This window comes from Pan paniscus, chromosome 1 (genome assembly GCF_029289425.2).
Source record: "Pan paniscus chromosome 1, NHGRI_mPanPan1-v2.0_pri, whole genome shotgun sequence".
NCBI lineage: Eukaryota > Metazoa > Chordata > Mammalia > Primates > Hominidae > Pan > Pan paniscus.
Window position 1 is genome coordinate 173,721,512 of NC_073249.2, and position 22,305 is coordinate 173,743,816.

The following is a 22,305-nucleotide window of genomic DNA, read 5'->3' on the forward strand; positions in this document are numbered from 1 at the left end:
GGTGGGAGGACTGTTTGGCCCTGGGGTGACGCACCGGCCCTGCGTGGGATAATCTCTCTTGGATGATGATTGCAGGGCAGCCCCCCATTTCCTCTGGCTGCACAATCCCATTATGAGCCCTTCAGGATTTATGTCTAAGACCCACCCTAAGCCCATCACTAACATATGGCATCCTGGCAGATGAGGATGAGCAGAGATTGTAAACACTCATTCATTCATTCACTCACTCCTTCACTCAGCAGTCTGCTACCAAACTGCAGACCCAGCATTCAATCAGAACCTGGCCCAACCCTGGAGGTGCTTCCAGTAAAGAGTCCGCAGTCCAGTGAGGTGGGGGCAGGGACAGTGGGAGGCACAGGGACTGTGGAGCCAGAGAAGGAGGCTTCACTCAGCCTGGTGGTCAGAGACGGCTTCCTGGAAGAGGGGATGCTCAAAGTGTGTCTTACCAGAAGAGTAAGCCATTGCGCCAGCGAGCAGGCAGGGCAGGGCCCTCACAGGCAGTGGCTCCCGCTGGGGGAGGGGGCCGGTGTTCACGCTCAGCCTGGGGCTGGATGCTGCTGCATGGAATCTAATGATAAGAGGAGCGTGGCTGGGGATTATCTGCTCTTGTTTACATGATTAAAACCAGACAAATACTTCTTTATCTGAAAGAATGAAAGGGCTTTGGGGAAAAATCCTTTCGGCAACAAAGCAAAGCACAAGCATTTCCTTAATTAATCTCTCACTCCCCCCCACACCCCCCACCGTCCCACACCCCCAACAACGGCTGCAAGAAGCATTGCTCTAGGGCTCCAGGGCTCCAGGGCTCCAGTACTCTGGGGCTGACCTGCACTGGTAGGCAGAAAGCCCAGGCCAGGGTGGCTAGGGGTGGGGAGGAGCCAAGAGGAGAGAGACCCACAGCCCTCTCAACACAGCCCCCTGTGACAAGGAGCCTGGGCCCAGGCACAAACCCAGGATGTCCCCATTTTACAGATGGAGATCCTGAGGCCCAAAGATGGGGAAGTGACTTGCTTGCCTGAGGCCACACAGCCAGTTGGCAGAGCTGGGACTAGGACCTGGGTCACCAGCCCCCAGCCCAGCGCTCTCACTCACTCCTCATTAGCTCGTCCAGGAGCCTGCAGGAACCGCCTGCAGTGCCGTCCTCTCGGGACCCACAGGGAAGTCAGACTCATCCCTCCTCTCACAAACAGACAGGCAGGGTCCTGATGGAGCAGCCAGGGGCTGTGGGGGTCCTAGAATGGGCTCCTCACTCTGGGGGAGAGGCAGGTAGATCTCAGAGGTAGACCAAGCTTGGTCCTGCCTGGCTGGGCAGGGGTCAGGAGAGTGAAGGAAGCTTCTGAGAGGACACCAAGCATGGGAAACTTGAGGCAACAAAGTAAAGCACACGCATTTCCTTAATTAATCTCTCACTCCCCCAACAGTGTCCCCACCATCCCACAGCCACCCTGGCCTGGGCTCTCTGCCTAGCAGTGCAGAGGTCTCAAGGCACAGATGTGTGTGGCCTGCGCCCCGGGGCGTGGGGGAGAGGGCAGAGCAGAAAGAGAGGCTGGAAGGAGCACAGGACTGGATTGTTGGAAGAATGGGGTTCCCTGGAGCACTGTGAGGCAGCTGGACATGGCCAGGAGGGGCTGAGTGAGCGCTGAGTGCCAGCCAGGCCCTGGCCTCCCCACCAGAGCCCCTGACCCCCTCGCCCTCCCAGCTTGATGTCCGGACTTGCCTCCCTGGATGCCAAGACCTCCAGCCGCCTGGGCATCCTCACCGTGGCGTACTACCTGTGGACCACCTTCATGGCTGTCATCGTGGGCATCTTCATGGTCTCCATCATCCACCCAGGCAGCGCGGCCCAGAAGGAGACCACGGAGCAGAGTGGGAAGCCCATCATGAGCTCAGCCGATGCCCTGTTGGACCTCATCCGGTAACTATTGCCACCCACACCCCGCTTGGGAACGCCAGGCCTGAGCCTGCCCTGCCAGGTCCCCCAGAGGCCAGGACGGGGTGTGGAGATGGGGGTGATCACGGAGTCCATGATCACCCTGGTGGGTTGAGCTCTGGGCTGCCTGCCGGGCTCATGCTGCATCGTCTGCCCCACCAGGCTAGAAGCACCTTGCAGCCTGGACGGGGTCTGCCCCTCTCTGCCTGTGGATGGGCGCAGAGCAGACATCTGTGAGCATTTGCTGATGCCCAGCCTGTAGGGTGGGAGGCTGGCTGTTATTGGCCCCTCCCTTTGTTTATTGGTCCTCTTTTTACAGATGAGGAAATGGGGCTCAAAAAGGTGCCGTGACTTTTCCAGAGTCACCGGTAGGTAGGTAGTGGAGACAGGATTCAACCTAGTCCTGTCTGACTCCAAGGACAATGCCCTTTGCCCTGTGGTGCCACCCCCTAGCAACAGCAGTGCCACATCCTAGCCACAGCAGTGCAGCTAACCTTGCTTCTCAGACCTAGGCTCCCTCTCCAGGGAAGCACTGCAGACCCAGCGGCACAGCCACCTTCCACTCCCTTTCCCCGGGTCCCCTGCAGGTCACCCCTGCTCCTCTCCTTCGTGCATTCGCTCCCTCACCAGTGCCAGTTCTGTGCCAGGCCCTGGACCAGGGGACTCAGAGCCAGCCCTTGCCCTGGAGGAGTGGTCAGACCCACGAGCAGACAGGGACAACATGGGGGCCTGGGGCTGCAACGGGGAAGCTGGGGCTGCCGGTGAGAGCAGGAAGCCACTGCCCTTCTAAGGGAGGGGAAGATGGGGAGGCAGGGAGGGCAGGCCTGGGGGCGATAGCTGTGCGAAGGTCCTGAGCTGCAGGGAACCGTCTGGGGGGAGAAGGCATAGCACCATCAGTGTGACACAGCAGAAGGGGTGAGAGGTGGGCAGAAACCCCTGCTGGAGAATTCAGGTGGGGACCGGCCTCAAAGGGAACCGTGAACCAGGCCAAAAGCTAAGTTGCATCCTAAAGGCCACAGAAAATGAGTTTTATACAGAGAAGCGGCATGATCCAATTCAGAAGGTTCACTCTGACCAGGGATCAGAGTTGCAGGGGAGGTAGGAGGGGAAGGCAGAGCCAGGGACAGGGCCAAGTGGTGGCCCTGGGGATGGGGAAGGGGGCAGATGGCAGGGCTGCTCAGGAGGGATCCTTAGCAGGAGGTGGGTGAGTAGGAGGTGAGGTGTGCTGATCACCCAGCATGAAGATTTCTGGCCCACGCATCCAAGTGGATGGTGGTGTGGTCACCAAGCGATGGATGGTCTGGAGCAGGTGCAGGCATCCTGCGGTAGGTGTCAACTGATGGTTGGCCAGTGGATGAGAATCTCATGGGGGAGTCTAAGCTGGAGATGGAGGTTTGGAAATCGCCAGGGAGAGGTGTTAGGTGCTACCCTAGTGGCAGAGGGGCTCTTGCAGGACAGGTGGTGAGAGAGCAGGGATTGGGATGGAGCCTGGGAAGCCCCACCCAGGAATGGTGTGCTGGGCTCCACAGGCTACCCCACTAAACCCGCTCAGGGAACACCTTCTAGTACCTCTCACTTCCTGGTCAATTTCAGATCTAAGAAGTCTAGGCCTAACATTAAAACTCCAAACTCCTGCAGTTTAAACTAACCCTGTCTTAGCCTTTTGGATCTGACTCAGACTGGGAAAGCTGCAGTGGGAAGAGGGTCGTGGTGAGTTTGTTTCTCTTTCCTGCTCTGCCTGCTCCCTGGTGAGAGGTGAGGGAGTGGGCTAGGAAGGGCTGCCCAGACTGGGAGAGGGGTGAGCTGGAGCAGGTGCTCCCTGGTTGTGTCTCTCCAGGACTACTTCTATGGGTTCTCTGGAGCCCCTCTTCTCTCTCGCATCTCTCACCTGCTGTCCCCTGGACTCAGGCAATTTATTCCATCTGGCTACTTACAACATCCCCTAGACCAGGGCTCTGGTTGACTCCTCTGCTGGGGTCACCTCACCCCTCTGGGTGACCCTGTTGGGTCATGTCTGGCCCATGGGAAGCATACATATCCCTATTGGAAGTGCTGGCCTTTCCCAGGGCCTTTGGACATGAGTCAGGCACCAGCCCCTACATTCCTCAAATTCTAAGAGACTCAAGCCAAGGTCTCTGAATAGTTCTCTTGGCTTAAGGTTGTGGAGAAGCATTCCTTTCCTCCCCCGTGGGGATAGATGCCCATACACAGGCTCCCACCCACTGTCTAAAGAAACTCTCGTTCCCTGTATCAGCTAGTTACTGCTGCATAACAAACCAACCCAACATTTATCAGCTTAAAACAACAGCCACAAGTCTATAGGTCAGCTGGAAAGTTCTGCTGGTTTGGACTGAGCTCACTCACATGTCTGCAGGCAGCTGGTGGCTCAACTGGGGAACAGTTGGTCTAGGGGAGTCTGGCTGAGATGATTCAGCTATACTCTGTGATCTTTGTACTCCAGCAGGCCAGCCTAGATTTGTTTCATGGTGGTGACAGGATTCCAGGAGAGAGCTAGCCCAGGCATTTTTTTTAATAACAAAGGTGGAGGAGCAAGAGATGAAATCAAAACATGCAAATGTTTCTCAAGCCTCTGCTTTCAGCAAGTCCACTAATACCCTCTTGGCCAAAGCAAGTCAGGTGGCCAAGCCCAGACTCAGGGTGGGAAGGGACCACAATGTTACAAGGGAAATGGAGTCTACAAACCGAGGCCATCGATGCAATCAGTCTACCACTCCCTTCATTTCTCCAGGAAGATCTTCAGCTTCTCTTTTACCCTTTAGAGTGTGTGATGAACTAAGGATCATCAAATATTTGCCATGCTGTTCCTATCGCGTGGCTGTCACCTATAGGGTCTGGAGCCAGAAAGAGATCCAGGCAGGGTCTGTTCTGTGTTTGCTTACTTGGCTGGCAAGACTTCATCCAATACCAGGGCTTTGAACACCTTCTGGACTCTGGCACTTCCGAATTTAGTCTCCAGCCTGGAAACCTCTCACCTGAGTTCCAGATTCTCACATAAAGTGTCTAGAGGTATCTCAAAATTAACAGGCCCAAGCTCAACTCTTGATTTCTCCATAAATCTGCCCTTTTCTCGCCCCGCCCATCTTGGTCTGACATCTCTCATTCTCTCATACCCTGCAGCCAGTTCCTCAGCAAATTCTGTGAGCTCTACCTTGAAAACCAAATCCCAAGCCATGGCCCTTCCACCTCCCCTGCCACTCCCGCCATTGCCGCCCACTCCAGTGTCTGGCCTGGCCTCCGCTTCCTCTCTGCTTCCTGTCCTCTGTTCTCAGCACTGCAGCCAGAGGCATCCTTTTCAAAACCTGCTCTCAAGCCAGCACATGGCAACAAAGTCGTAGCCTGCACTGCAGCTTACAGGCACTTGCTGACACACATCAGACTCTGACCTCCGCCCCAACTCTCCCTTTCCCTGCCCTGGCTCCAGCCCCACCCGCCTCGTTGTCCTTCCTGTCTGGGTGTCATTGCCTCCTCTCTGGGTGGCCCTCCCTGCAGAAAGCATGCAGCTCCTTCCCTCACTCCATTTACATCTCTCCTGGGTGTCACCTCTCCTGAGACCTCCCAGGCTCTGCCTCTCTGTTGTCTTCTCTTGAGTCACTTTTCCTCATAGCCTTTCTTACTACCCAACATGATCATATCTATGTGTTTCTTTTCCTCCCACATCCACTGGAATGTAATATGTCCCGTGAAGCCTGGCTCTTTAACCTCCGTTCCCTGCTGTATCCTGGAGCCTAGGACAGCACCTGGCACCGAGTGGGTGCGCAGAGTTTGCTGAATGCACACGTGGGGTTTAAGGTCATCAGTGGCGTTGGGGTCTGATCCCCAGGAGGAACTGGAATGGTCCAGGGAGAATGTGCCCAGCAAGCAGGTGCAGAGGCCTAGGACAGGCCTTGGCTCACGGCCGCACTGTGGGCTTTGCACAGCAAACAGAGCAGGGGCAAGCAGAGAGGCAGGAGAACTAGGAGAGTGAATATCCTAAAGACGAGGAAAGAGGAACTTCAAGAAACCTCATTTGTAAGATCTGTTATTTCTAGGATCTGGTAACTGTGATTCATGGTTTCTTGGGTCTTATGATTCAGAACGGCTTCTCCACATGGTGGAAGGAGGTGTCGGTGCTGCCTGCTTCACCACTGCCTGCCCTTACTCAGGGGCTGCGGGGCTCCAGATCAGAAACACGTGCCACAGTCAAATGTTCCAGAGTGTTTCCTGCTCTTGGGTTGCTTTTCACGTGGTGAAAATTGATCCTGCTGCTTAGAGCCGCACCCCCCACGCCCCAGCCCTACCCCACCCGCTCTCAACCCTGAGGCAAGTTGTTCTGCAAAGCTGGGTGTTGGGCCTCACTCTCACCGTTTCTTGGTCAGAGAGCGGGGCTACAGGGAGAGAACACAGACGTCCTGGGACAGGAAACCAGAACCTAGGAGACCTGTGGCCTCGTCTCCACTCTGACAATAATAAGTTACTGTGTGACCCTGGGCAGGCCAGTTCCCCTCTCCAGGCCTCAGTTTCCCCAGTGATTTTCAAGATCCCGTCTAGCTCTGTGGTTCTGAAACACAAAGGCCTATGAGCCAGTGAGGAGGCTGCAGGGCATGAACCAAAGCTTCTGGAGGTGGGTTCTGGGAGATGAGGTTGGGAGGGCTGGGCAGAGCCCAACCTTGAAGACAGGAGGCCCAGGTTGAGGGGCTGGCTGTTAGGCTTTGGGAATGGGAAGCTGGTGGGTTTGGGAAGGATGGATTAGAGCAAGGTGGAGTGGACAGAAGGTGAGCAGAGGCATGGATGGGGTGCCCTGGGAGGAGCACAGTCACTTCCTTTCCATTCAGCTCCGCTGTATTCAGCTGCTGCTCTGGGTGAAGACATTGTGCTGGGAGCTGGGAAGCAAGTACAAATGCCCCTCACGCCCCCACCCCAGGGCTGCCCACCATCTTAGGACAGACGGACAAGTGGGTGCACTGACAGCCACTCCTGATGCTCTGAGAGGCTGTGAAGGAGATGGGGACACTCGCAGTGAGGGACCAGGGGCCTCCTGACCCTTGCCCTGGCCCAGAACAGGTGCCTACCAGGTGCTGAAGACTGAACAAAAACACTGATGACCAGGAAGAGAACTGAGAACCAGGGCAAGTGGGACAAATGGAAAGTGGGAGCCCACTGCGTGGGGACATAAGGCACACCACAGGGGCAAAGATCTGCATCCTTGTCTCAAAGATGACTCCAGAGGAACACAACAGGCCATGTCCCTGGATGACCCTCCAAGACAGGAATTCATTTTCCAGGGCTCCGGGGGGCCGCTCCAGAAGGCTGGCGCCTGCTCACAGTGCAGCACGCAAAACAGAAACCCAAGCAGAGCACTAATCAGGTCTGGCCCCTTCTCTTTTTTTTCGAATCTTATTAAAACACCACAGAGATTAAGTAATGACTGGGCTCTATTTATAGCTCCCAACTACCCTCTCAGGGATTGGAGGAAGCTTCCAGGAGCTGTGCTTGGGAAGGAACAATTCCCACCTTTAGGGCTTGGTTTGGGGACATGTTATTAGGGGTGGGTTTGGAAGCATCTCAGTGAGAATTTGCAAGTAGCAGGTGAAGAGGGGAGCTGAGAGGTGGACTCTGGCTCTGCCTAGAAAACGTGCAGGGAGGCACAGGGCAGAGTGTGTGGGTATTTGATAGGCATGGCTATTAATGTCCCCAGGCACGTTCTGTGTTTTATGTAGCTGCCACCAGGAGCATGGACCTCATGGGACAAGCAGAAAAGGCTTCCCGCGAAGGCTCAAAGCCAAAAGAAAATGTACATTTCCCCATTTAATAATCAAAGGTATAATTCTTGATTAAAATCTGCAGGATAAATTCATTGGTTATTAGTATGAGCACACACGAGTCAGGACTTGCTTTTGGCTGCCAGATCAGCAGAGGCTTAAGTAAGGTAAGGTTTGCATTTGTTCCTGAAGAACAGTCCAGAAGTGGGAGGTGGGCAGCTGGCAGTCACCAGGGTCCCAGGCCCCGCCCTCCTGTGTGCTGTGCCATGCTTAGCACCTGGCTTTCATCTGAGTCTCATGGTCCATGAAGGTTGCTCAAGCTCTAGCTATTATCTCCATGTTCCAGGCAGAAAGAAGAAAGTTGGAGGAATGGACCAAAGGGTCCTGGCTGAATGGGCACCTCCTTAAGAGTTTTCCAGGAATCACCACCCAACGACTTCCACTCACCTCTCGATGGCCACCCCATTAGCAAGAGAATCAGGGCTTGATGGCAGGTCCCATTTGGTCCCCACAACATAACAGGACTTCTATTAAGGAAGGACGGGAGAATGGAGACTGCATAGGCAACTAGCTGTCCCTGCCAAGGCCCACATTTAAAATGATTGTAATTGTAAAGGAAGTTGTAAAGAAATGTCTATATAGGTATAAGTTCCATTTGGCTTCTTATGATCTTCCAAATGTTCTCCGTGTGTGTAAACTGAGTCTTGAAAGAGGGGAAGAGGGTTACCGAGGACAAGAGTGAGTGGGAGGCGACCCAGGTGGAGGCAGTGTGAGTGTGGGGCGGCAGGTTGGAGGAAGAGCAGGCATGCAACGGAAGCTTCTTACCAGATGCTCACCTCAGAGTTGGCATTTCTCACAGGACACACTCCTAGAAGGGGACTGTGAAGACAAAGATACAAATGCTTTTAGAGAAAGGTTGCTGCCAGGACCATGTGAGGGTGCCCATCTCACCAAACCTCCCACATCGTGCACTGTCATTTGAAAAATACTTTGTCAGTTTGACAGGTGGAAATATCTTGAATTTGTTGATGAAACTAAACATTTTAAAAAGCATTTTTGGCCACTGACTTTTCTTCTTTTGTAACACGAATTGCCTGGTCGTATCTTTCCATCGTTTTCCTGTCGGGTTTTTGTGGTCTATTGGTTTACGCAGCAAATATTTACTGAGTGCTTGGTATGTGCCGGGAACTCTTACCGGGGCTGGAGACACAACAGTGAACAAACACAGAGCTTCCGCCCTCCAGGGAGCTGATATTCTGATGAGAGGAGATAGTGAAGGTAGAAACCAGGCCAAGATTTGTAAAAGCTCTTAGTAGATTTAGGATGGTAGTGCTTGGTCACGCAGTCTCTCCAGCTCGTCACTTGCTTTGTGGTTTTATTTGTATTGCAATCTGTCTTAGAGAGCTTCTCAAGCATTCAGCTTTCCATTTTAGCATAGTTTTAGGTTTACGGAAAAGTTGTAGACAGTACAGAGAGATCCCACACACCCTTCACCTGGCCTCCCCTGATGTTAGCGGTTTACATAACTAGGGTACGTTAGTCAAAACTGAGAAATTAAATTGGTACAACACTATTAACTAAGTTACGGATCTCGTTTGGATTTCATCAGTTTTTCCACGAATGTCCTTTTTCTCTGTTGCAGGATCCAATCCAGGATGCTATGTTGCGCTTAGGGATTTCTTTATTTTCATGTAGTAAAATCTATTGATTTATTGCTCATTTTGTTCTTAGAGAGTCATTTCCTATACTGAGACATGATAAGATCTCAACCTATATTTCTTCTAGCTTTTTATGGTTTCTTTGTCTTTTTTTTTTTTTTTTTTTTTTTTTAGTCAGAGTCTCACTCTGTCCCCAGGCTGGAGTGCAGTGGTGCGATCTCAGCTCCCTGCAACCTCCGCCTCCCGGGTTCAAGCAATTCTCCAGCCTCAGCCTCCTGAGTAGCTGTGACTACAGGCGAGCACCACCACACTCAGCTAATTTTTGTATTTTTTAGTAGAGACGGGGTTTCGCCATGTTGGCCAGGCTGGTCTCAAACTCCTGACCCCAGGTGATTTCCCCGCCTTGGCCTCCCAAAGTGCTGGGATTACAGGCATGAACTACTGTGCCCAGCTGGTTTCATTTTTCAAAGATTTATTTATTTCTTTAAACCTTTTGGAATTTATTTTGGTGTAAGGATCTAACATCTATTTTTTCCAAACAGTTGGTCAGCTGCACAGCATTCTATAATGAATCCTTCGTTTCCTCACTGATTTGTGAAACAACTTTTATCAAGTACAAAACACTTAGAGGTGCTAGTTTCTGTTTCTGGGCTACAGCTTACATGGACTTTTCCACTGACTGCTGTGTCAGTATCACAGTTTGACAGTTACTTTTTTTTTTTTTTTGAGACGGTGTCTTGCTCTGTCGCCCAGGCTGGGGTGCAGTGGCGCGATCTCGGCTCACTGCAAGCTCCGCCGGGTTCACGCCATTCTCCTGCCTCAGCCTCCTGAGTAGCTGGGACTACAGGCGCCCGCCACCGTGCCCAGCTAATTTTTTGTATTTTTAGTAGAGACGGGGTTTCACCGTGGACTCGATCTCCTGACCTCGTGATCCGCCCGCCTTGGCCTCCCAAAGTGCTGGGATTACAGGCGTGAGCCACCGTTTTTTATCTAGTAGGAAAGACTCCTCCACCTTTAGCTTTATAATAAAATATGTTACTAAGAATAATGAGCCCACCTATGTGCGAGGTCCCGTGTTAGGCCCCACAGATAGGACATGAACAACCAAGTCCCACCTGCAAGGCGGCCACTATATGGGGGAGGCAGACAGGTGAGCCAGTGACCACATGGTGGTGTGGCGGAGCAGCAGCGACCCACACACAGAAGGGCCGCAGGGTCTCGTGGGGCAGTCAGGGAGGGCTGGACAGAGGAAGAGGTGCTTGATCTGTGGTAGCTTTGAGTAGTTCACCAGACCGAGAGGCAGGCAGGGCATTCTGGGCAGAGGGAACAGTGTAGACAAATGCCTGGCTCTGGAAAGTATGTGGCACAGTCTGGGGGCAGCAGGTGCTGGCAGTGTGGAGTGTCCATGATGTAGGGGGTGAGACTGCAGAGGAGGCTGGCCTGAGGAAGGCCCGACCACCAAAGGAGATGTCCAGATGACCCCAAGGCCACAACCCCCAGGGCCCTCCTGTCCTGGGCTCTGGAATTTTTCAATTGCTGATTCTCTTCCTAGGAACATGTTCCCAGCCAACCTAGTAGAAGCCACATTCAAACAGGTGAGTGAGTCTCTGGGCAGTGGAGGGGAGGGAAGGGGCAGCAGGCAGGAGGGCAGGCAGCAGGGCTAGTGGCATGGCTGGGAAGTGACAGGTGTGCTGGCCAGTCACGCTGTCTCCTGGAGGTGGGATGCTAGAGGGGAGGGTACACTGGGGAACCTAGATCCTTAGAGCCCCCCATGGCCACATCCCTGTCCTGGGTTCCAGTTTTCATGATGAAAAAGTGTGGGGGTGGAGAGAAGCCTTCACTGAGTGCCTGCTCTGCTTCCATATACACCATCTCGCCCATCCACACAGTAACTCGGCACTGAGGTAGGATGAGCCCCGCTTCCTGAAGAGGAAACTGAGGCTCCGAGGAGTCAATGATTTGCCCAAGGTTATACCACTAGTAAATGACAAAGCCAGCAGGTAAACCCAGGCCTATCTTCTTAGCCTGTTTTCTCTTTCTTTTTAAAGTAATCATTTTTCCCCTAACAAGAATAATAATGATGTTCACTGTAGAAAATTAGGAAAATACTAAACAATATAAAGTAGAAAATAAAAATCATCTCTAGTTCTAGTACATAGTCCCTGGTAGCAGAGGATATATTTCTAGTCTTTTTTCTTCCGCATATTTTTAAATAATATTATAATCATAGTGCATATACAGTTTTCATCTTGCTTTTTTTCACTTCCATTATATCCTGAGCATTTTCCCCGGTTATGAAATATTTCTTAAAAGTACAATGTTTAGTGGTACTACAATGGCCTGTGATAAGGCTGGGCTGTAATTTATTTCCCACTCCCCCTTTCAGTGTTCCCTTAGGTTGTTTTCAAAGTTTTTCCTTTGTCGAAATTGTGGTGAATGTCCTTGTGCTCAGTCTTTGCCTGCCCTTTGAATAATTTCCAATTCTTTTTCCCTTTCTAAACTGTCAGCTGGTTGGTTGACTTAATCCAGCAAGGGTTTCCTGAACCCCTTTCCTGGGCTGGGCCCTGTGTTGAGCCTGGGGATGCAAAGGAAGTGGCTGAGGTATAGAGAGGAGGCTTCTGAATAGGGAGCTGTGAAAGCTTTGGCATATCGCCGCGTCTCTCCTGACATCTATGAAATAAGCCATATTGTGAAGGGGACTGAATGCTAGGCTAGGGAGTTTCTATTGTAATTGGGAATCATTGAGGGTGTGAGAGATAAAGAGAAAGAATGTTGCTCTGCTCTGTAACTATCCGGAATGCCCTTTCTCTTTTGGCAAACTCCTACCCATTCTTCAGGACTCAAGTCAAATGTCCCCTTCTTTGTGAAGCTAACTCTTTCAGCCAATTAGTCACTCCCTCCCCAAGGCAGAAATCATGTCAGGTTCATCTGTGTATCTCCAGCAACCAGCACAGAGTGTTCAACATGATGATGACGATGATGGTAGCAGTAATGCTTCCATGGGGCTTAACATGTACAAGGAACTGTTGTAAGCACTTTATATACATCGTCTCATTTCATTTCATGCAGTAGATGCTATCACAGTCCAATTTTACAGAGGAGGAAAAGGAAGCAGAGACTTCAGGTCTCATATGTTTCCTGAGTGGTTGGCCTTATCGATGCAGTGATGTTTGAGGGGAGAGGAGGCTCCCTTTTTGGGCTCCCAGTACCTGAGGGATGATGGGGTGAGACCCATGAATGCTCTGGGGGCAGAGAGGGAAAGGTACGTGGCTCAGGAAGGTCATTTCCTTGTGCATGGGCTTCATCTCATCAACAAGGCTTGGGGCAGGCTATGCTTCTTCAAAAAGAAGGTCCAAGTTTCCACCTGGTGGGCAGCAGGGCCAGCAGGCTACCAGGTGGATGGACACTGGATGATTGGGAGGGGACAGATGGGTGGATAAAGGGTTACTTGGGTGGATAAGGGGCTGGGCAGGCAGTTAAGAGGGACCCAGATGGGGTGATGAGGTATAGAAGGAAGAAGAGGAATGAAGGCAGGAGGCAGCGTGGCTGGGTGGTGTGGTGGTAGAGGAAGGAGTTGCAGCTTTCTTTGGGTAAAATATCGATAGCAATCCCTGCTCTGCCTGCCTCACAGGGTTACTGTCAATCAAATAGGATAGGAATGGATACAAATGTGCCTTCAAGATGCTATTATTGTTGTCGTTAATATTAGTAACAACCCTTGGCCCTGACTTCTCTCTGGGTGGGGTGTCACCCACCAGTACCGCACCAAGACCACCCCAGTTGTCAAGTCCCCCAAGGTGGCACCAGAGGAGGCCCCTCCTCGGCGGATCCTCATCTACGGGGTCCAGGAGGAGAATGGCTCCCATGTGCAGAACTTCGCCCTGGACCTGACCCCGCCGCCCGAGGTCGTTTACAAGTCAGAGCCGGGCACCAGCGATGGCATGAATGTGCTGGGCATCGTCTTCTTCTCTGCCACCATGGGTATGTGCTGCCCACCTGCCCAGCAGTGCCGTGGAGCCAGGCCCCCAGCCCCTCCCAGCAGCCTGCTCCTCCACCTCTTACTGAGGTCTGAGGAGAATGCTGGAGAGGTTTACTGTGAAAAACTGGAAATATTCACCACTCCTGTTTATTTAAATCCTTCGCCTCCCCACCCCACCCCACCCCAGGGGCTTCCCCCGGCACCTCCCCCTCAGGCCCGTCTGGGCCATTTCTTAGGCCCACAGCTGGCATCCCTGCCACACCCTTACCTTTGCTGCCCTCTTCTGGGATGCCAGGCCCTTCACCTATGCAAGCCCCTTGGAGGCCCGCACCTTGGTTTTTAAATTTTGTGTTATTTTTCTTAAAGATGGGTCCCAAATTATACAAGCTTCAGACTCCACAAAGCCTGTGGAAATGTCCTGCCTGCCATCCCCGACTCCTCCACTGGGTTTTCTTGTCAAGGAAAAGACCTCACCAACCTCGTTCATACAAAAACTCTAGGGGTGACTTTCTACCTCGTCCTCTGCCTTGGCCCCCACCTTTGCATCCTGTCGGGTCTGCCCCCAAAGTCCCCTCCAAGCCGTGTGTTTCCTTCTACCCCGCGTCACTGCCCGGGTCAAGGCCGTGTGGTCTCTCGCCTGGTTCCTGTGAAAGCTGCCTAGAAAACTTCCACGGCTGTCCCTGCTGGTGTGTCCAGCTCAGGAGGTCACAAGTCTGACCGTGCTCTGCCCATTGCCCCTGGAAAGGGGCCAAACCCCTAGTGCCGGCTGAAAAGCCCTGTGAGACTGGCCCGTGTGCTCCTCTCCGCACAACCCTCAGCCAGGCTGCTCTTGCCACTCCCCCTCCACGTTTGTCATCTTCAGGGTGCTCCCCACAAGTGCCATGCCCTCAGGAGAGTCCTCCCCAGACTAGGCCGGGTGCCCCGGGCTACACTGCCTGGTTACTCTGTGAGCACTAGACTCGATTGCAAGGATATCATTGCTTGCTGTCTGCACAGCCATGACCAGCCCCACACAGGCTGACGGGCTTGTCTCCATCCACCCCAGAGCCCACCACTGCCGTGGCTACAGCAGGCACTCGGCAGACCTGGTAGGGAGATGGGTGGACGGCTGGGTGACAATGGGTAATGGAGCTCTTCTCATCTGGGCCAAAACGCCAGGCGTGCAGAGGGGCCGGGGCCTCGGTGACCCAAGTGTGTGAAACGAAAATGTCTGAAAGTGCCTCTCGGCACATCTGACAAGCAGTCCCCAAACTCAGCCTTTCTCAGGGCTGGGAACATAAGAGAAGGGCATCTACTGGCAGAGCAAAAGAACCGGAGACCCTTGGACTCAACTCGCTGAGCGTTCGCTGCGCATGTGTAACTGTCCGTGCATCTGTGAACATTTGTGTGAGTGTACTGAGGCGGGGCGTATGAGGGTACCGAGGCAGGGCGTGTGAGTGTACTGAGGTGGGACATGTGAGTGTACCAAGACAAAGAGTGTGAGTGTACCGAGGCGGGCGTGTGAGTGTACTGAGTGTGCGTGTGAGTGTACCAAGGTGGTGTGTAAGTGTACCAAGGTAGGGTGTGTGAGTGTACCGAGGCAGGGTGTGTGAGTGTACCAAGACGAGGTGTGTGAGTGTACTGAGACGGGGTGTATGAGTGTACTGACACTGTGTGAGTGTACCAAGCTGGTGTGAGTGTACTGAGACATGGTTTGTGAGTGTACCAAGATGAGGAGTGTGAGTGTACCGAGGCAAGGTGTGTGAGTGTACTGAGGTGGGGTGTGTGAGTGTACTGAGGTGGGTTGTGTGAGTGTACCGACTAGGCATGAGTGTACCGAGGCAGGGTGAGTATGACGAGTCAGGGTGAGTGTACTGAGGCAGGGTGTGTGAGTGTACCGAGGTGGTGTGTGTGGGTGTTTTGAGGTGGTGTGAGTGTACCGTTGTGAGATGTGTGAGTGTCCTGAGGCAGTGTGAGTGTAACAAGTCAGTGTGTGTGAGTGTAATGGGGCAGTGTGTGTGTGTACCAAAGTGGGGTGTGCGAGTGTACCGAGGTGGGGTGTGTGAGTGTACCGAGGCAGTGCGTGTGAGTATGTGAGTGTACCGAGGCAGTGCGTGTGGGTATGTGAGTGTACCAAGGCAGTGTGAGAGTACCAAGATGATTTGTGTGAGTGTTCCGAGGCAGGGTGTGTAAGTGTACCGAGGCGGGGTGTGTGAGTGTACTGCGGCAGTGTGTGTGAGTGTAACGAGGTGGTGTGTGTGAGTGTACCAAGGTGGTGTGTGTGAGTGTACCGAGGCGAGTTTTGTGAATGTACCAAGGTGGGGTGTGTGAGTGGACAAAGGCAGGGTATCTGAGTGGACTGAGGTGGTGTGTGTGAGTGGACCAAGGCACGGTGTGGGAGTGTAGCGGTGCAGGGTGTGTGAGTGGACTGAGGTGGGGTGTGTGAATGTATCGAGGCAGTCTGAGTGTACCAAGGCAAAGTGTGTGAGTGTACTGAGGCGGGGTATGGCAGTGTACCGAGGTGATGTGAGTGTACTGAGGTGGGTGTGTGAGCGTACTGAAGCAAAGTGTGTGAGTATACCAAGGCAGTGTGTGAGTGTACCAAGGCAATGTGTGTGAGTGTACCGAGGTGGTATGTATGAGTGTACACAGGCAAGGCATGTGAGTGTACCAAGGCAAGTCGTGTGAGTGTACCGAGGAAAGGTGTGTGAGTGTACCGAGGTGGGTTGTGTGAGTGTACCGAGGCAGGTTGTGTGAGTGTACTGAGGTGGTATGTGTATGTGTATTGAGGCAGTGTGTGTGAGTATACCAAGGTTGGGTGTGCAAGTGTACCGAGGCGGTGTGTGTGAATGTACCGAGGCAGCGTTTGTGAGTGCACCAAGGCAGTGTGTATGAGTGGACCGAGGTGGGACGTGTGAGTGTACTGAAGCAAGACGTGTGAGTGTACTGAGGCGGGGTGTGTGAGTGTACCAAGGTGGGGCATGTGAGTGTACCAAGGTGGGTTGTGTGAGTGTACTGAGGAGGGGTGTATATGTGTACCGAGGCAGTGTGTGTGAGTGTACCAAGGTTGGGTGTGCAAGTGTACCGAGGCAGTGCGTGTGAGTGTAGCGAGGCAGGTTGTATGAGTGTACCAAGGTGGGTTGTGTGAGTATACCAAGGTGGGGTGTGTGAATGTACCGAGGTGGTGTGTGTGGGTGTATGTGGATGTGTGAGTGTTCTGAGGCGGGGTGTATGAGTGTGTCGAGGTGGTGTATGTGAAGGTATCAAGGTGGGGGGGTGTGAGTGTACAGAGAGGCAAGGTGTGTGTGTACCAAGGTGGTGTGAGTGTACCAAGACAAGGTGTGTGAGTGTACTCAGATGGAGTGTGTGAGTGTACTGAGATGGTGTGAGTATAACGAGGTGGTGTGGTGTGTGAATGTACAGAGGCATGGTTTCTGAGTGTACTGAGTTGGGGTGTGTGAATGTACCAAGGCAATGCGAGTGTACCAAGGTGGTGTGTGTGAGTGTACTGAGGCAGGGTGTGTGAGTGTACCAAGGTGGGGTGTGTAAGTGTACCGAGATGGTGTGTGTGTGTACTGAGACAGGGTGTGTGCCAAGGTAAGGTGTGTGTGTAACAAGGAGGGGTGTGAGTGTACCAAGGTGGTGTGTGTGAGTGTACCGAGGCAGTGTGAGTGTACTGAGGCAAGGTGTGTGAGTGTACTGAGGCAAGGTGTGTGGGTGTACTCAGACGGGGTGTGTGAGTGTACCGAGGTGGTGTGTGTGAGTGTACCGAGGCAGTGTGAGTGTACTGAGGCAAGGTGTGTGAGTGTACTCAGACGGGGTGTGTGAGTGTACCAAGGTGGTGTGAGTATACTGAGGCAATGGGTATGAGTGTACTGAGGTGGTATGTGTCAGTGTACCGAGGTAAAGTGAGGGTATTGTGGTGGGGTGTGTGAGTATACCAAGGTGGTGTGAGTGAGTGTACTGAGGCGGTTGAGTGTACTGAGGCGAGGTGTGTGAGTGTACCAAGGCAGGTTGTGTGAGTATACCGAGGCGGGCTGTGTGAGCGTACTGAGGTGGTGTGTGTCAGTCTATCAAGGCGGGGTATGTGTGTGTACCGAGGCAGTATGTGAGGTACTGAGGCAGTGTGAGTGTACCGAGGAGGGGGGTGTGAGTGTACCAAGGTGGAGTGATTATACTGAGGCAGTGTGAGTGCACCGAGGTGGTGTGTGAGTGTACTGAGGCGGTATGTATGAGTGTACCAAGGCAGGTTATGTGAGTGTACCAAGACTCTGTGAGTGTACCAAGGCGGCGTGTGGGTGTACCAAGATGGTATGTGTGAGCCTACCGAGGCGGTATGTGTGCATGTACCGAGGCAGGGTGTGTGAGTGTACAGAGGCGGGTTGTGAGTGTACAGAGGCAGGGTGTGAGTGTTTTGAGGCAGTGTAATGAGAGGTGGTGTGTGAGTGCGAGGCAGGATGAGTGTACCGAGGCAGGGTATGTGAGTGTACCAAGGCAGTGTGAGTGTAATGAGGCAGAGTGTGTAAGTGTACCAAGGCGGTGTGAGTGTACCAAGGCAGGGTGTGTGAGTGTACTGAAGCAGGTTGTGTGACTGTACCGAAGAAAGTTGTGTGAGTGTACTGAGGCAATGTGAGTGTATCGAGGCAGTATGTGTGAGTGTACTGAGGCCAGTTATGTGAGTGTACTGAGGTGGTATGAGTGTCCTCAGGCAGAGTGAGTGTACTGAGGTGGTGTGTGTGAACGTACTGAGGTGGTATGTGTGAGTGTACTGAGGCGGTGTGTATGTGTGTACCGAGGCAGGGTGTGTGAGTATGCTGAGGTGGATGGTGTGAGTGTACTGAGGCAGGGTGTATGAGTGTTCTGAGGCAGTTTGAGTGTAACAAGGGTGATGTGTGAATGCATTGAGGCAGGGTGAGTGTACCAAGGCAGGGTGTGTGAGTGTACTGAGGCGGTGTGAGTGTAACAAGGTGGAGTGTGTGAGTGTACCAAGGTGGTGTGACCATATGTGTGTACCAAGGTGGGGTGTGTGAGTGTAGCAAGGCAGGTTTTGGTACAAGTGGAGTGTGTGTGTGTACCGAGACAGGGTGTGTGAGCCTACCAAGGCAGTGTGAGTGTACCGAGGCAGGGTGAGTATACTGAGGTGGGGCATGTGAGTGTACCGAGGTGGGGCATGTTTGTGTATTGAGGCAGTGCATGTGAGTGTACAGAGGCTGGGTGTGTGAGTTTACCAAGACGTGGTGTGTGTACTGAGGTGTGAGTGTACCGAGGCAAAGTGAGTGTACCAAGGTAGGGTGTGTGAGTGTACCAAGGCAAAATGTGTGAGTGTACGGAGGCAGGGTATGTCAGTGTACCGAGGCAGGGTTTGTGAGTGTACCGAGGTGGTGTGAGTGTACCGAGTTGTGGTGTGTGAGTGTACCGAGGCATGGTGTGTGAGTGTACCGAGGTGGGGTGAGTATACCAAGGTGGAGGTGTGTGAGTGTATTGAAGCAAGGGTGTGTGAGTGTACCGATGCAGTATGTGTGATAGTACCAAGGTGGGTTGTGTGAATGTACTGAGGTGGAGTGTGTGAGTGTACTGAGGCGGTGTGTGTGTGTACTGAGGTGCTGTGTGTGAGTGTACCAAGGCACTGTGTGTGACTGTACCAAGGCAGGTGGTGTGGGTGTACTGTGGTGGGTTATGTGAGTGTACTGAGGCAGAGCGAGTGTACTGAGGTGGGATGTGTGAGTGCTTGGAGGCAGGGTTTGTGAGTGTACCGAGGCGAGGTGTTTGAGTGTACCGAGGCAGTATGTGTGAGTGTACCGAGGTGGTGTGTGTGATTGTACCAAGGTGGGTTTTGTGATTGTACCAAGGCAGGGTGTGTGAGTGTACCGAGGTGGGGTGTGTGAGTGTACTGAGGCAGGTTCTGAGTGTGCCAAGGCACTGTGTGTGAGTGTACCGAGGTGGTGTGTATGATTGTACCAAGGTGGGTTGTGTGAGTGTTCCGAGGCAGTGTGTGTGAGTGTACCGAGGGGGTGTGTGTGAGTACGAGGCAGGTTGTGTGAGTGCACCAAGGCAGTGTGTGAGGGTACCAAGGTGGGTTGTGTGAGTGTACCAAAGTGGGGTGTGTGAGTGTACCGAGAAAAAATGAGTGTACCGAGGCAGGGTGCGTGAGTGTACTGAGGCAGGGTGTGTGAATGTTCTGAGGTGGTATCTGTGAGTGTACTGAGGTGGAGCATGTGAGTGTACCAAGGCGGGGCGTGTGGGTGTACTGAGGCAGGTTCTGTGAGTGAGCCGAGGCAGTGTGTGTGAGCGTACTGAGGCAGTGCGTGTGATTGTACCGAGGCAGGTTGAGTGCACCAAGACAGTGTGTGTGAGGGCACCAAGGTGGGTTGTGTGAGTGTACTGAGGTGGGGTGCGTGAGTGTACTGAGGCAGGTTATGTGAGTGTACCGAGGTGGTGTATGTGAGTGTACTGAGGGGGTGTGTGTGAGTGTACCGAGGCAGGTCGTGTGAGTGTATCGAGGCAAAGTGAGCGTACTGAGGCAGGGTGTGTGAGTGTTCTGAAGTGGTATCTGTGAGTGTATTGAGGCAGGGTGTGTCAGTGTTCTGAGGCAGTATCTGTGAGTGTACCAAGGCTGGGTGTGTGAATGTATCAAGGCGGGGTATGTGAGTGTACCAAGGCACTGTGTGTGAGTGTATTGAGGCGGTGTGTGTGTGTACTGAGGCAGTGTGTGTGGATGTGTGAGTGTACCAAAGTGGTATGTGTACTGAAGTGGTGTGTAAGTTTACCAAGGCAGGGTGTGTGAGTGTATCGAAGTGGAGTGTGTGAGTGTACTGAGGCATGGGGTGTGAGTGTACTGAGCTGGGGTTTATGTGCATGTGAGTGTACCGAGGTGGAGTGTGTGAGTGTGCCAAGGTGGGGTGTGTAATTGTAATGAAGCAAGATGTATGAGTGTACCGAGGCAGGGTGTGTGAGTGTACCGAGGCGAGGTGTGCGAGTATACCTAGGCGGGATGTGTGAGTGTACCAAGGTGGTGTGAGTGTACTGAGACAGGGTGTGTGAGTGTACCAAGATGGGGTGAGTTTACCGAGACAGTGTGAGTGTACCGAGTCGGTGTGTGTGAGTGTACAGATGCATGGTTTGAGTGTACCAAGGCAGGGTGTGTGAGTGTATCAAGGCTAGGCGTGTGAAAGTAACAACGTGGGGCATGTGGGTGTACCGAGGTGATGTGTGTGAGTGTACCAAGGCGGGGTTAATGTACTGAGGTGGGGTGTGTGAGTGTAATGAGGTGGGGGGTGTCAGCATACCAAGGCAGTGAGTGTACCGAGGCAGTTGAGTGTACCGAGGTGAGTTGTGTGAGTGTACTGAGGTGGAGTGAGTGTACTGAGGCGGGGTGTGTGTGTACCAAGGTGGTGTGTGTGAATGCACCGAGGTGGTGTGACTGTACCAAGGCAGTTTGTGTGAGTGTACCGAGGCGGGTTGTGTGAGTGTACCGAGGCAGTGTGTGTGAGTGTACCAAGTCGGGGTGAATGTACCGAGGTGGGGTGTGTGAGTGTAACAAGGTGGAGTGAGTGTACCGAGGCAGTTGAATGTACCGAGGCAAGTTGTGTGTGTGTACCGAGGCAGGGTGTGTGAGTGTATTGAGCTGGGGTGTGTGAGTGTACCTAGGCAGGTTGTGAGAGTGTACTGAGGCGACTTTAAGTGTACCAAGGCAGTGTGTGTGTAACGAGGCGGGGTGTGTGAGTGTATCGAGGCAGGGTGAGTGTACCAAGGCGAGTTGAGTGTACCGAGGCGGTGTGAGTGTAACGAGGCAGAGTGTGTGAGTGTACCGAGGCGGTGTGAATGTACTGAGGCAAGGTGTGTGAGTGTACCAAGGCGGGGTGTGTGAGTGTACCAAGGCAGGGTGTGTGAGTGTACCAAGGCAGTGTGTGGCTTACTGTGTATGCTCATGCCTTTATGTGCCCACATCTGCCAGTGCCTGTGTCTGTCTGCACGTGCATCTCTGTGTCCCTGCATCAGTGTGTGCCTGGCCTCTCCGTGCCTGTGTCTGTGTGCACCTGTGTCCCTGTGTTCCCCCATCAGCATGTGCCTGGCTTACCTGTGCCTGTGTCTATGTGCACCTGCGTCTGTGTGTGCTCATGCCTGCGTGTGCCCACATCTGCCTGGGCTCATGTCTGGGTGCAGCTGCATCCCTGTGTCCCCGCATCAGCGTGTGCCAGGTCTTTCCGTGCCTGTGTCTGTGTGCACCTGCTTCTGTGTGTGCCTGTGCCTGTCAGTGTCCACATCTGCCGGTGCCTGTGCCTGTTGGTGCAGATACCAGTGTCTGCCCGCGTGTGTGAGTGAGCACACTAGCACAGTGGCTCCGAGCAGGGCTTTCTTTGGTTCCCTCAACCCAGCCTCCTTTCCCCACCCCATCCCTGGGATGTGGCTGGTGCTAAGGTCCTGCTGGCCCTGCCGTGAGGGAGCCCCCGTGCCACACTAGGGTTCCATGCACACTGGCTCCCAGCAGCCAGTCCTTGGATGCCCCTGGGAAAATCCAAATGGGCCTGAGGAGGGGCAGGAAGCCCGTGCGTGGTGGTGGTGGAGCCTGGGGAGGGCGGAGCCGGCAGGGGAATCTGGGTCCACATCAGCCAGGCGGCAGGAAGACAGGTGGGCGGGGTAGGCCCAGGGTCACCTCCAACTCCAGCCTCTCCTGCCCACCCTGGCAGGGCCCCCACCTCACTCCGTCACCACGGGGTAGCAGCTCCATGGACTGTGTGGCTCAGGCTTCTCAGGACAGGGAAAGAGCCCTTCTCTGGTGTCCCACAGGCCAGGGTTTGAATCCCACCCTGCCTCCCTAGCTGAGCCCCAGCACGACAGTGGGCCTCATGAGCGCAGCTGTAGAGAGTGCTCTGCTCCCCACGTCGGTCTCACCAGGAGGTAGGGCAGCCACTCAGTCCCTGTTTCAGGACTGGCCTGACAGAGCTCACCCCACGGAGCCGTTCCCACACCACCCTTTCCTGGTGTGTGCGAGCTGGGGAG

At 53.5% G+C, this 22,305-nt stretch overlaps 1 protein-coding gene across 3 annotated transcripts in view; it reads left to right on the forward strand.

Annotated features, from left to right (window-relative positions):
* Positions 1-22,305, forward strand: part of SLC1A7 (solute carrier family 1 member 7) — a 56,796-nt gene that overhangs the window by 26,240 nt on the left and 8,251 nt on the right. For 2 of the 3 annotated variants that reach the window (XM_063607484.1, XM_063607485.1), the window contains exons 3-5: positions 1,700-1,915; positions 10,900-10,942; positions 13,106-13,328. In XM_063607484.1, the coding sequence (XP_063463554.1) occupies positions 1,700-1,915; positions 10,900-10,942; positions 13,106-13,328 (482 nt within the window). Of the gene's footprint in view, positions 1-1,699; positions 1,916-8,035; positions 8,743-10,899; positions 10,943-13,105; positions 13,329-22,305 lie in introns of those variants that run through there. The other variant, XM_008967891.5, reaches the window with a different exon arrangement.